At 52.1% G+C, this 14,300-nt stretch overlaps 2 protein-coding genes across 8 annotated transcripts in view; one reads left to right on the forward strand and one right to left on the reverse strand.

The window, feature by feature from the left end:
- The window catches only part of Ctbp2 (C-terminal binding protein 2), a 131,865-nt gene extending 122,702 nt beyond the window's left edge, over window positions 1-9,163 (reverse strand). For 2 of the 7 annotated variants that reach the window (XM_050137918.1, XM_050137914.1), the window contains exon 1: window positions 8,050-8,171. The gene's annotated coding sequence lies outside the window, so the exon portion shown is untranslated. Of the gene's footprint in view, window positions 1-7,944; window positions 7,964-8,049; window positions 8,172-8,500; window positions 8,766-9,018 lie in introns of those variants that run through there. The other 5 variants (XM_050137913.1, XM_050137916.1, XM_050137917.1 and 2 more) reach the window with 5 other exon arrangements.
- LOC126498480 (basic proline-rich protein-like) lies at window positions 7,221-13,083 on the forward strand. Its single transcript, XM_050137175.1, has 3 exons — window positions 7,221-8,446; window positions 9,126-9,224; window positions 9,324-13,083. Exons 1-3 carry the CDS (start codon window positions 7,221-7,223, stop codon window positions 10,105-10,107), a joined length of 2,109 nt encoding a protein of 702 aa, XP_049993132.1. The 3' UTR covers window positions 10,108-13,083.
- Window positions 13,084-14,300: the final 1,217 nt, after the last annotated feature.

Here is a 14,300-nt window from a genome sequence, read left to right on the forward strand (position 1 = left end):
TCAAGCCCTATTTTCCTGTTTGTGGTACAAATAAAAAAACACCACAAGTCCATAGTAAGCATAGTGCCCCTGTGGGCGTTCGCCCTCCGGCAGTCTATCAACGAACCTCCTTGTAAGCCCACTGGAGGAGCCAGAGACACCACGATCCAAGCCCGGAACATTAAAAGGCCAGGATCACTGTGGGCAGAAGTGGGGTCAGGTCCTGCCATACACCTGGCTCAGTAGAGCTGAAGGTGGAGGCTCAATTAGGCGTCCTCCCCGCCTCAAAGTCTCTCAAAGTCACTCGGCAGCTCCATCCCCGCCAGGGAGGCCAGCTGGTGAGAGAGAAGCCAGCAGGATGAAGGAAGTGGGGGCTGGGAAACAGGGTCCACGGCCACCACCTAAGGACTTCCCTGCTGTTCGGATTAGCAAGTGAAAGGCGTGGGCAAGGGTAGTTTTCCGGGTGTCAGGCGCCCCATCCCGGGCGCAGAGACAGGCGGGCGGGCCTCCAGGTGCACGCACCCCGGGGACGAGCAGCCACCTGTGTGTGATTCGGGTCCTGGGATCCCAGAAAGCCTAACCGTGAAGAGGCTCCCTCCCTCCTCCCCTGGGTCCTCAGACAGACCCCGCCCCCTCCCAGGGGCGGGGCCAGGTGTGGCCGAGGCCTTGCTCTCAGACCCAGCCCCTCTCTTCAACGCCTGGAAGGTCGCGCGGGACACCGGAAGTCGTCCCGGTGTCCGGCTGGGCACAAAGCAGAGTCCCGGGTGGCCCGATCCACCTCCCCAACTCTGCTCTGCAGGAACTAAAGGAGAAAGAAACAAAAACAAAAACAAAACAAACAAAAAAAAAAAAAACCAAGCCCTTCGTGACTTGGAGGAAGCGACTCAGTAGTTCTTTCTCACAAATACACCGAAATTACTGTATTTACCCAGTTCGCAGAAGCCTCGTTAAGATTAATGGCTGTAAACTTTTTAAGATAAAAAAAATTCTTACTTGTAGACACTCATATGCATATATGATTTTCCGATGCACTCCATACCACTTTTCCCAAATGACTTTCATCACCAGTATCTGACCATGGCACCCACACGAGCCACCTGCCCCAGCCTTCCCCAAAGGCAGGCAAGCTATCCAGCCAGCGGCACAGACTGGTAGAACTTCTGGAGAAGGCAGGGAAAACAAAACTTTGAAAATACCTGTCATCCACCACACTCGTCAAGAAAATGAAATGGCATCTTCCTAAGGAATCCTATTAGCCGCGGCCTCCACCTGGGTCTCCGGTGTGTGGAAACTAGTAGCCAAACTCGGACCCCAGTGGTCACTGAAGTTTTGCCATTGCCGGCAGCCCTCCACGGTCCGGTCCCATCTGGTCTGCCAGCTCCAACAACGGCACCCCCTCTCTCGTGGAATTAGCTGGGTTCCTGAGTAAGACCAGGCCACGTGATCGCCGAGGGCACTGTTGGGCTGGAAGTGGGGGTTGAGGGTTCAGAAAGTTAACTTCTTTCCTTTAACCATCCCCTGAGACTTGGTTTTCAGAGCTCTCTCGGCCCTGCTCACCTGGCTTTCAGGTGGGACGCCAGAGTTTCAGGGTGCGAGGGGCATTACTCCCACCTTTCCTAGCAGTGGAGAAGCACGCTTTGTCTGGACTACCGGGCAGACCACACTAAAATTCTCCATCAGCAACTAGGGTTCACTTAAAGGGAAGGTGCAGGGACCCTCTTTCCAGCGAGTCATTTTCACTTCACCTGCTCCTCCTACCCCTCCCAGTACTCTCCTCTGGGCTGAGACGAGGCACAGTAAATACACTTCCAGGTTCTATTATGCCGCTTGCTTCCATAAAGGTGTTTCTTTTTTTTTTAAACTGTCATAATAGGACCAAGGAGTACAACAAAGTACCCCACTAGGTCATAAGCCAGGTCTCTTAGTTCCTTCCAGACAAACTTCCTAGGATTCCATGACTCCAATAATGGAGGTTTTGTTTGTCCTGAGCTTGGCGAGATAGCTGGAGGCCAAATTTCAAGCATGAGAGGAGCAGAGAGCCACAATGAGGATGAACTTACAAGGCCTGGCGCTGTATTCCACATCCTCAGAGAGGGAGGGCCTCCCATAATACACAGAGCCACGGCCGCTCTCTCTCCTAGCAAAGTCTTTAAACCAGGCAATTTCAGTCTTGAGTCAGGATGTTGTAATGCAAGAAGCACACTTCTGCTGACCAGAATCCAGAAAAATAAATAAATAAATAAATCCAACAACATAAACCAGGTGTGGTGGTACACTACATGGCACTGACCAGGAATGAATTCAAGCCTAGCCTGTGCTACAACATGAGCCAAGACCCCAAAATATAACATAGGGCAAATAAAGTGTATTTCCTTCTGTAGTTTACAAGTAAAAAGGATTTTTATAAGCAGAATGAATAAAAAGCACCTCCCTCCCTTTACCAGGGCTTCTCCTGGCCACTGACCAAGGCAAAAAATGTAGGCACCAGGTACTGAGGCACTAGCTTGGGGGATGGGGAAAGAAAGTGCTATTATTACTTTAGGACAGAAGTCATAATTCCCTATAAAACTAACATGCCTGCTGGCCCCATCAGTCAGAAGCCAACCGTTTTATCACAATTTCTATGGCATTTCAGTCCATTCTAGGAGTCATCTGTTCAATCTGAGTTAGGTCACAGCTAAAGCAGGGCATTTCTAAGCACCCACTAGAGACCTAGTTAGGTATGGATGGAAACTGCCAAGGGGCCTCCACGTTCTGACGGCGCATTGCTAAACACCAAATAGAAGCAGCCCTGGGAATAGACAATTACCCACACGATTACAGTTTGGATGGAGGCTTTTACGAGGTACCAGGAATGCCTGTCACCTGAGCCATCATGGGCCCCACATGGAAGTGGGAGGAGGGAAGGCTTTGAAAATGAAGAACGCAAGAAGACCTTTAAAGAAAGAATAGGAGCTACCAACGGGCCCTACAGTGACTGTCCCTAAAGGCACAGGGAGGAATTAAAAATAAACACAGCTCCTTCCTGGGACGTCAGTGGCCTCAGTGTCTAGCATATATATATATATTGTTCTCCTAATACCAAATCTGAAAGGGGAGGGGGAAGACGAAGTTTGGATTCTTAACGCTTTTCTTGGAAACGCTTCTATTTGCTCTTGTAATCTTTCCTAAAAAAGAATGCAGATTGCTAGGAAGCCAAAGCATGCATTCCCTAGGAGTCCAGTAGGACCACCTTCTAAGAAAAACTCAGGAAGGGAAGCTGGCCAAATTTCCATGCCTGACCAAGGCAGATGAATGCCAGGCTGGTTCCCATCTCGTTCCCTTCTCCTGCAGAAGGCAAAACTGCCCCTTGGCTCCCATTGTCAGCATTCCACACCAACAATGGCCTGGCTCTCTCGCACTCTACACTCTATATTCATCTGTGAATCCCCCCTCTCCACAATGAGCACAGCCCTTCTTTTCATAGGAGAGGTTCTGAATGCCCAAGTGCAACCATAATTTAGGCCTCAGCATTAATAATGACATCTAAGAGCAAACTCCAGACTGGGCCCAAACAGTCATTTGTGACCATCATTAGCATCACACTGCTGGCTTTTGGATACTCTTCATTAAACCATGATCAAAAGAGCCACTGAAAACCTTTAAAAATGGCTCTGAAGTTTTTGGCGATTATTAAATATAATTTTCTAAATGAGGAGATAGGGCTTAAAAAAAACCTTTCATGGCTCTATGACACATATTCCATTAAATCCAGACGGGGATAAAAATTAGCTTCAAAAGATAGGGATGGGGAAAGCCTCAAGTTTCCCCTGCTTTCCAAGGGGGGCTGTAACTTGAAATCGCAGCTGAAGTAAATAAGGACACACATGCTCACCTGCACACCCACAAAGCATTCCTGTACCCCAAAAACTTTTCAGCACAAACTTCCCGAGCATCCCTGAGCTACTAGCTCATAGAAAGACTATTAATTAGTAAGATATCCCAAGATGTCACCAAAAGGTGTCACCGCTATTAAAGACAAGGACTTCTTTGCAAAGGGTCAAAGTACAGTATTTTTTTTCTTTTTGGTAGGAGTGGGGGTTTCCAGGCGTGGACCTGGCTGACTCAGAGATCCACCGGCCTCTGTCCAGTACTGGGATTAAAGGTGTGCACGACCACCGCCCAACTCACTATACTTTTTAGAAGACTAAAAAAAAAAGTGTGTTATCAGCTGGACATGGAAATTTAACTGAGTTGTTTATACCCAGCAATGGGCAGTATCCCTTCCCAACCCTGTGCTGTGTGAATGCTTACATTGCCATGTGGCCTGCACCAGGCACCTGCGACTCTTGGCCTTCTGCTGTCAGCTGATAATTACCAGTGGGACCCTGACTGAACTCACATACATGACAGTCCCTCTGTGAAGTGACGGTGGTTTAAAAAAAAAAAAATGACAGCTGGGGCCACCATTCTAGCAATGCTGTAAACTCTTTAAATTTCTTTTTCCAAAAAAAAAAAAAAAATTCTTTTTCCACTCAGTAAAAGCACTGAATATGGGGGAGGGGAGGGAGATAACTTTGCCTTCGAAAATGACTCATGATGCCAGGGTGACACACACACCCCACAATGCAGCAGGAGCCCTCCCTGAAAGGTGTCCTTTTGGATGTCCTTTAAAAAAAATCAATAATAAGAATAGGAAAGGCAGGGTGTGGTGGCACAAGCCTTTAATCCCAGGATGTGGGAGGAAAAAGCCAGCAGGTCTCCCTGTGAGTTCTAAGCCTGGTCTACAGTGACCTCCATAACAGTATAACACCCAGGGCTATGTAGAGACCTTGTCTCAAAAAAAAAAAAAAAAAAAAAAAAAAAAAAGGTTAACAAAACAAGCCATTCTGGACTCACTTTCCTTTACTGCTTTAAAGCTCCCCAGTGACAATATTTGTCTAAATTCAACACGTTGCTGGTTCAGTATACCAACGTTTACCAACTGCTTTCTCAGAACAAGGAAAAACGGTACGTGTAGGTTTTCATAGTTTTTGCTGCTGCCACTTGTGTGTTTCACTAATTCAATTTTTCTTTAAAGCACTTTCTAGACGTACAGGAGTAGAATTTCTGTTTGGAGCTTTTCAAGTCAAGAGTGAAGTTATTGATTATTCCCTGAAAGGGTAACGGATGGAGTAGTTAATAATTATTCCACCAGCAAGTTTTACTGTTTCATCTTGTGTACAAGGGCCACATTAACAATGCCAGGGAAAGCAAACCACTCAGCGGGGACAGGAACAGGTGTGCCTGAGTCTTAAAAGGCCAAAATATTTCACAAAGTATGTCACCGGTGCTGGTTTTTTTTTTTTTTTTTTTTTTTTACAGTGGCAGTGTTTGTTTTTTTTTTTGTCTAAACTTTTTAACTTTCTTAACTCTGAAGTGACACTCTTGCATTTTTCAATTTCTTCACTTAAGTTGACGACTAAATCCCACACAAACTGCAACTCAAGCTTAGCAAGGAAATGCATGTGAGGGACAAAGGCTTTTTTTTTTTTTAATCACAGCGAAGAAAAGGTAATTTACCCTGCCCCTCCCCCACAAGAACACCCATTCAAGGGCCAGTTTCAAAGCTCCCAAGTGAAACCGTAAATAACTCACGTGGTAGTGAGGTCCCCTCAGCAGGGCACACCGCACTGCCCTCCACTCCCCCTTATTAACGTGCCATTACAAGGTGTGTGTGGAGGGAGGGTGGATATACACACTCCTTGACCTTAGGTATCTTCCCCCAAATAAGAAACCAAAACACACCTTGTCAGGTTTGGAACTAGCTCCAAACCTGCTTGCTATCTTTTAAATTCCCTCTAATATGGCTGCTTTCCACAGAGACGTACCCTGGTCCCCAACCCCTGGGGCACAGAAAAACCAATCAGTGTCATAAATCCCCCTAGCTTTCAACCCTCTCTCTCTCTTGAACTGGGGCGGGTGGGGGAGGGGCGACCCAACATCAACACTTACACTAAACCCTTCAATGCTCTACAGAAATATGCTGGCTTATTTCCTTTGTTTGGTCATGTTATACTTGATCAACTGTGAACGATTAAACTGGTTTCATTAAAGGCTAGTACATTCACGGCTAACATTCAACTTCAATGGCGACTATAAGCATATTTTGCAAGAGGGAGGACCTGCTTCTTGCTTGAAACCTACTAGCTCATTAACTTTTCTTTGGGGGGCTATAAAAAGGGCACTGGGGGTTTTTCCAGGAGTGTGTCAGAGCCAGACAAAAGGATATTCAACGTTTCAACTTTAAGATACAGTTGCTATTTAGTTAATTAAAAAGGAAACCTTGTTTTTTCATTAAAGTTATTGGGGCTGAAAAATGTTGAATTAGAATTTAAAATATTACTTTGTAATTGCTGTTAGGAAGTACTGTTTGAAATCAGGTGATTGGAAAAGCAAGATCCTTTTAAAATCCCATTACTCAAGATATAAAAGATGTATTTTTGAAAAATGTTTCAAACCAGAACTCTCAGAAGCAGATGGAAACTAGTTCTTTAAGAATCTATCTGAAGGCAAACAGCAGCCCCAGAGGCCGAACGCGAGGTAATTCTAAACTGTCTTTGAACCCAGCACGAGGAGAGAAGGCGGTATCCATCTCCTTCGAAAAGAGGTCCCATAGTTGATGCATGCCGACAAAGTTTAAAAAAAGCAGAACCACTTTTGTAACCCCCCACCCCAATGCAATGTTCCCTCAAAAATTACCCACCTCAGATAAACACGCTCACATCCCAAAGAATCGCAAATAAAGGTGTTGAGCGTTTTAAATTTCCAATGTATCGAGTTCTCTTACCTACCCTTCAAGTCACTCACAACCGAGGACTCTCTAAGAAGACCCCCCCCATTTCTGATTTAAAAAAAAAAAAAAAGAGGGCAAATATCTAGGAAGATCTGTTTGCCATAGGCTGGGGAGCCTGGCGTGGCAACGTAGGCCAGCAGTCTCCAAGCACGCAGAGATTTCATAAATTATTTCCCCGCTCCTCTACAAAACCCCAAACGTGGGGGTTCCCTGGAACCAACTGCTGCTTGGACCGCCTCTGGGAAAAGTACGGGCTGGGGGCTGGGGGGGGATACCACAAACACGCGCGCACTCGCATCCTTGGTGTCCGCGACCATCGTCGCCAGCGGAAAGCAAGCCACCGGAGGGAGTGTGTGCGCGCGAGTGTGTGCCCGCGGTGACCGCGCCAAGCTCTCGGGCCCGCGGCCTCCGAGCCCCTGGGCGCAGCATGGGCTGCAGGCGACCGGCCACGCCGCGGGGCCTCCCGCAGGAGCAAGGCCTGGGCGCGCCGGCACTCCCGCGCTGCCTAGCCCCGGTCGCCCGAGGCACTGGGGAGGGCGCGAGGCGGAGAAGAAAGGCTCTTCCCGCAGGTCGGTCCGGCTCCACGGAGCATAACCATGAACAGGAGACGACCGCGACGGCCCGGCCGTACCCACGCCACGCTGGGTGCCTGGTGCCCAAGGCGCGCCCCAGTCAGCCCCTTCTACGAAAGTTTCTTTTTTGCTTCGCCCCACCCGAAAAGTGCGGCCCGGACGAGGGCGCCGAGGACAGCCCGCGGAGGGCGAGGAGGAAGTGGTGCCCGCGGGAGCGCGGCCGGGCAGAGGAAATGCCCGCGCCGCCCGCCCCCGCCCTTGCAGCCCGCCCCGGCCCCCCGCCCCGCCGCGACTTTGGCGGGCCGAGCCCCGCGCGCCACTGGCGGCGGCGGCGGCAGATGTGGCCCCGGCTGCCCCAACGAGCCAACAATGCCGGGCCGGCAAAACAAAAGGGATCCGCTTCGCCTCCTTCTCGGCCTCTCACTTACACTCTCGGGGAGCCGCGCGGGATCCCGGGCCGACAGGGGCCGCGCCCCCAGGGGCCCAGAGCCACGCGCGCCCCGACTTGTCCCCGCCGACCCCGGTCTCTCCTCCCCCCACCCCCGCCCGCCCGCCTCATAGGCGCAAGGCCTGCCGCACCCCGGTATGCTCGGACTCCTGGTCCCCAGGGATCCGGTCGTATTGTCCCCGCGGCGCGCCGCGCGCTCGTCCAAGATCGCCAGCGGCCCCTGCGCGCGTACCCACCGGGCTCCAGGAGCAAGCCGGGGGCGCCTAGGAAACCGCCGCCAGACGCCGCCGCCGCTGCCCTCCGGACGCCGCTGCGCTCCGGGTTTTTCTTTCCTTTTTTTTTTTCCAATCCTGATGGGAAGGAAGGTGACCGCCTACTTCGCATTCATCAACTCTCATCACAACAACAAAAATCCTGGCGCAAAGGGCGGGCAGCAGGCGCAATCGGTAGCGAGGGGCGGCGGGCAATATCCCCCCCCCCAGGCGGGCGTCCACCTCCGAGCGCGGCGTGCGGACACGGGGCCGGGGGCGCTGACCAAAGATGTCCTCGGATGCTGGCCCGGTGTCCTTCGCCCTCCTCCTCCCGGAGTGGCGCAGTGAGGCGCGGGCACGGCGCCCCAGCCAGCGGCCGCAGGTGAGGCGGGGGCGGCAGCAGCCCCAGCCCTCCCCGAGGACCCCCCCCCCTTACCTCGTCCTGGGTCGCCGGCGTCCACGGAGAAGGGCGCCCACCCGGGAGGCGGCGGCGGTAGCGGCGGCTCCCGCCCCTCCCACCCCACCCGGCGGCGGCGGTGGTGGTGGTGGCGCTGGCGGTGAGGGCCCCCCCTCAGCGCGGCATGGCTCCCAGCTTGGTCTCCCGCTCCTCTGGCCGCCGCTGGCTCCTCTGGTCAGCTCCCGAGCCACCTTAAAATGACACACGCACACAGAGACACACACACAAAAACTTAATCTCTCCAGCTCCGCGCCCCACCCCCTCCCGCCCTCCCCTCCCTTCCTTTCCCTTCCCTTCCCTCCCTTCCTTCCCTTCCCTTCCTCCTCCTCCCGTCACCGCCGAGCCTCTTCCTACTTCCCCACCCACCCCACCCCCTTCCCCCGCCCACCGGCTCCCAATCAACCCCCCCCCCGTCCCGGCCGCGCGTCCTCTCGCCAGCCCCGCGGCCAGGCGGGGGCTGCGCTGGGGGTCCCCGGCCCGCGCCGCGCCGCGCTCACCCCCCAGAGGATGCTGGCTGCAACTTGGATCCGGGGAGGGAAGGTCCTAGAAGCCGAGCGCCTCCCGGCTATTTGCTCTTCTTTATTTGTTTTCTCCTCCCGGGAAGGAGGAGGAAAGCGCAGAGAAAAGGAAAGGGAAGGACGGAAGCGGCGCGGGCCGCTGCTCCGGTGCCCTCTGGCTGCGCAGGAGCGAGGCGGGAGGCGAGGTGAGGGTCCCCGTTCGCTCGCTTTTTTTTTTCCAAAGGCGGGGTCTCTCTTTGCAAACCAATGACACAACCCCACATGGTCCGGTCTCGCCCCTACAGATACTTCTCACTACAAATCGGCTCTCTCCAGGGATTAGCGGCTACGCGAAAGTGCACACTGGCGCAGCGGGCAGCCAAGGGGGCCGGGCAAGGCAGACACTCCCCGGCCCAACCCCACGCCACCCTAGAGGCTCTGGGGAGGCGCGGGGGTCCCGAAGCCGGTGCGGTGACGCCACCCGCCCTCGCTTTCCTTCCTCCTCCGCCCCTTCCACGTGGGGCCCGCCACGTGGGGAGACGCGAGCTCCGGCGGGCCTCGCCGCGGTCCCCCGGGTGGCCCCGGCTCGGTAGGGCCCCCACCACTCCCGCGCAGCTGACCTGCCCTCTACTCGGCCCCGAGGCTCCAACTTCCTCTTGGGCCCTGTGCAGGCCACCGGTGCCGTCCCAGGCCCGCGAGGTCAGGCGCGGGCCGGCCACAGGGGGCACTTGCGTTCCCCGATCCCAGATCCGGGAGACCGTGCCGGCTGCGGGTGCGCGCGGAGACCGATCTGTGTACTGGAACTTGTCGCGGTGTGTTCGCTACGAGAAGCCAAATGTTTTTACACATTTAAAAATTTTGTCTTTCTGCTGTCAGGATGTCGCTGGAGCTGTTTTGAAAGCCTTCCCTTGGGTCGGATCCCCAGCCTCTCTGAGGCCTTGGGGTCCCGAGGGTCGCTTTGCGCGGTGCCCTTTCACGAGTCCACAAGTGTCTCGGTGTTCTGCGGTTGGAATCTGGACTCCCAACGAGGATGGGGCACTGCGGCCGCGAGAGCCTAGACAACATCTGGGCTGGATTCCTTGGCCATGACCCGCGACATCCGAGCGCTATCCCCGGAAGGGAGCCAGCTCTTTGCGCCCAGGGCCTCCCAAGACTTTAGGCGCGCGGCTTCTAAGGAACCCTGTGACGCTGAGCAGAGCCCTTGGGTGCAATTGTTTTTCTATCTTTTGGGGTGCTAGCGTTTGAATTGAGGTGTTGGGTTGTACGTTCGAGAAAAGGGGGTCTAATGTCACAACTTTGAAGGTCACAGGGACCGCCATTCAGAAAACCACTTCTAGCGGTGTGGCCTACGGACCGGAGAAATTTATAGCGGACGTGGGCCGCGTGAGGCCTCTGAGTCCTTGAACCCAGCGCTGAGCACTTTATCTCGACCTGTTTGCTAAAGTGCACACCCAGATGCCGCCCGCAAGACCGGCAATGTGGGGTTTCTATGATTGTTTTATAGTCCTACTGGTTTTTAAACTAGTTTACAAACCTTTTCTGAATGGCAGCGCGGGAACAGTCCCTTTCAAACATACCTGTCTTGGTTTTATGTGCCCCTAAAAGGCCTGGGGCTGGTCAGTCACGAAGTAACTCACAATCCCGATGTTCGGTGAGAGAATTCACAGGTGTGCACCCACCCCTCCGTCTTCCAGGGCTTTGTGTTCTCAGGGATTCCTCTAAAGAGTTCACTGCTATCTCCAGCAGCTTCACTTCAAGGTTGTGGGGCCCAAGACCTGCTTGTAAACTGACCTTGCAGCATACCCCAGGCTTCTGTGCCACCAGTTCCTGCCTTATGAGTTGCTTGGTCCTGTGGTCGTGAAAGCTCCTGCTTCTTTGTTTCTCAGATCTTTGCCCTCGGTGGTCTTTTATTCTTCCCGAGAAACCGTGGCCCGCTGGCTTTTCCAGTTGCTTGCTCAGCTTTCCTCCAGTCTAATTTTGAATTCCATTTTAATACTATGGTGGACCCTGCGGGCTGGCTGAGTCTGCAAAGGAACTGCCAAGCCCAAGGATCTGAGTTCGATCCCCAATGCCTAGTGAAAGGAAAAGGAAAGAGTGGACGAAGTTGTCCTCAGACCCCTGCACATGTATCACAATTCACACAACCAAAGGAAAACACGACCCTCTTAAGATTTCAGAACTAAAAATTATTCCAAACTTCTGCCTGACAGCCTGCTTTTTAAAATATGAAGCCCAGGCTGGGGGAAGCAGCGCAATGGGCAGAACACTGGACTGGCTTAGATGAGGTCCCAGGTTCATCCCTTGCTCCTTGGGACAGGCGAATCTGGCAGCCACCTAGATGGTGTTGACACAGGTAATACTTTGGTGCTGGCACAATGGCTCGGTGTGTAAAGCACTTGCCCCCGAGCCTGGCAACCTACAAAGGGCAAACTGACTCCTCCAGGCTGTCCTCTGGTCACCATGCATGTGTCGTGAATGACATGCCCACCACACAAAATAAAAATAAACAAAAACCCAGTGCTGGAGAGATGGCTACGCAGCTAAGAGCACTTGCTGCTCTTCCAGAGGGATCTGATCTCAGTTCCCAGTAACCACATAGGGTGGCTCACAGCCACTCCCAACTCCAGCTCTGAGGGATCCAATGCCCTCTTCTGATCTACAAGGGTGCCCACGTGCGTGTGCATACATACACATTCAAATAAAAAATCTTTAAATGTTAAATTATTTATTAACATGTGTTGGTATTTTGGCCTGTGTGTATGTCTGTGTGAGGGAGTCCGATCCACTGGAACTTGAGTTGTGAGCTGCCATGTACGCGCTGGGAATTGAACCAGGGTCCTTTGGAAGAGCAGCCCAATGCTCTTAACCGCTAAGCCCCTTTTAAATTTTGAAAATATAAAGAGACTCTAATAGATACTTCTGTGAGGATGATGTGCGAATGGCCAAGAAGCATGCTCTCATTAAATGTTCAGCCTCAGTCACTAGGGAACTACAAATGAAAACCACAGTAAGATAGCACTAATTATCCACTGGGGTGACTGTCACCAGCAGAAGGGGAAATGATGTGGGGAAATGGGAGCCCCTGTGCAGTGCTGATGGGGGTGTGACTGGTTCCCCACGGTGGGAGTGGCGGCTCCTCAGAAAGTTAACATAGAATTGCTATATGATCCAGCAATGTCATCTCTGACTATATGTCCCCAACGGACTGAAAGTAGAGGCTTAAATGGTTGTGAATATACCCATATTCATAGTAACATTATCCCCAACAAGCAAAAGGTGAAAACAGCACAGTGTCTATTAGTGACAGATGACTAAATGAAATACGGACTATTGATTATTCAGCCTTTAAAAACGAATAAAGGGCCGCGTGGGGTGCTGCACACCTTTAGCTCCAGCACGTGGAGAGCAGAGTTCGGTGGATCCCAGTGAGTACAAGGCTATCCTGGTCTACATAATGAGTTCCAGGACAGCCAGGAACACATAGTGGGACCCTGTCTCAAACCAAGGAATGAAGGGCTAGGGAGATGGCTCAGGGGGTAAGAACGCTTGCCGCACAAATGTGAAGACCTGAGCTCAGATCCAAAGCACTGAGATAGAAAGCCAGGCATAGCTGCCTAGCACTGGAGTGGGGTATAGTGGGGCGAGAGATGAGAGAGTCACTAGGGCTTGATGACCAACTAGTCTAGGAGAAAAAAAATGCCCCCAGTTCAGTAAAAGTGGAGAGTGACCGAGCAGGACACCCTCATCCTCTCCTGGCCTATGCAGTGGCGCGGGCATGCCACACACACACATGCATGCACGTCACTAAAAAGAGGAAATTCTGAATTGTCATAGTATAGACGAATGTTGAAAAAAAAAAGGCTTAGTGAAGCAAAGGACAAATAATGTTTAACTCCGTTTACACGTGGTAAGTAAAGAAGCATAACCAGAAAAAGCAGAGCGGTGGCGACTGGGAACTGAAGGGAGACAGCGTTGGCATGATTGTTCAGCAGCCCTGCAAGCCTGGGGACCTGGGCTGGAGCCCCAGCACCACATGCATACACACTGGAAATTACAATAATTTTTTTTTACAGGGCAGGAAAGACAAAGGCAGATGTGGCTCACACGTGCAGTTCTAGCTGGGGCAGGAGGCTCGCCATGAATTCTAGTCCATCCTGAGTGACAGAGTGAGACACTGCTGCGAAATGGGAAAAAGAAGGTGAGGAGACAAAGTTAGCTACCGAAGGGTGGCTCCCCAGGCGCAGTTTCTGCACACTGGCAAAGTCGTGCTGATGAGAAAGCCAGAGGTGAATTCTGACAGACTGGAAATAAGAGCTCCATGTGCTTTCATATTTAAGAGAAAGTAACATGAGTTCACAAAGGTTACAGCAAACATTTTTTTCCCTCTCGTAGTATTTATGATCAGGCTAGGCTGGTGGCTCGCAGTTGTTAAGTCCAGTGCTTGAGAGATTGGAGCAAGGGATGACTGTAGGTTGGGCACCAGCCTGGCCTTCCAGGCAAGCAAGGACTGGAAAGTAAGATCTTGCCCCAATAGGCAGACTCTCTATTCTCTTTTGCCTAGGTCTGAGTTAAATCAAGAGTGTTGCTTTTTCTCAGGCCATGCCATTAACCAAGCTTCTGAGGACTTGTAATGCCCAACGGCACTGGGTATACTGTGGGCTTCAGCTCTTTTGCCAAGGACTCTCCAATCTTTCCTGGTTGACCTCCACCTTTCCTGGTTGGTTGCACGTGGTTCAGACCCCCCCCCCCCTCCAAAGTTTCTTTCCTTGTTACAGGGATATCCATTCCCTCTCCTGTTTGGGGCTCAGGAGAAAGGGTTTTAGCTTTGCATGAAGAGGTCTGGTCCGGTAGAGACCCATGGCTCCAAGATGAAGGCAGGTGTGCCTGGACTAGGTGGAAGGAAGCATTGTGCCTGCTGCCGTCACCAGCACCGTTGGTGGCGCCATCTTCTTATTCTGCAGTGCCTATTCCATTCCTTCCACCCTTAGGGTCCATCTGGCCTCAGTGAAAGGGAGTGGGGATAGGGTGTTCTCACGGTTTGCCCTTAGATCATGCTTTTGCACTCCCTGCCGGTATCCAAGAGAAGGAGGGGCAGTGAGCACTGGGCTAGACTCGTCAACACCTGGCATAAAAGGAGGTGGTGCACACTTATAATCCCACACTCCTCTAGACCACAGGCAGGAGGATCAGAAGTTCAAGGTCATCTTTAGCTGCATAGGGAGTTTAAACCCAGCCTAGGCTACCAAAAACACTGACAAAAAAAAAAAAAAAAAAAAAAAAAA

This window comes from Alexandromys fortis, unplaced genomic scaffold (genome assembly GCF_014885135.2).
Source record: "Alexandromys fortis isolate MF-2015 unplaced genomic scaffold, M_Fortis_MF-2015_v1.1 scaffold_3, whole genome shotgun sequence".
Lineage (NCBI taxonomy): Eukaryota > Metazoa > Chordata > Mammalia > Rodentia > Cricetidae > Alexandromys > Alexandromys fortis.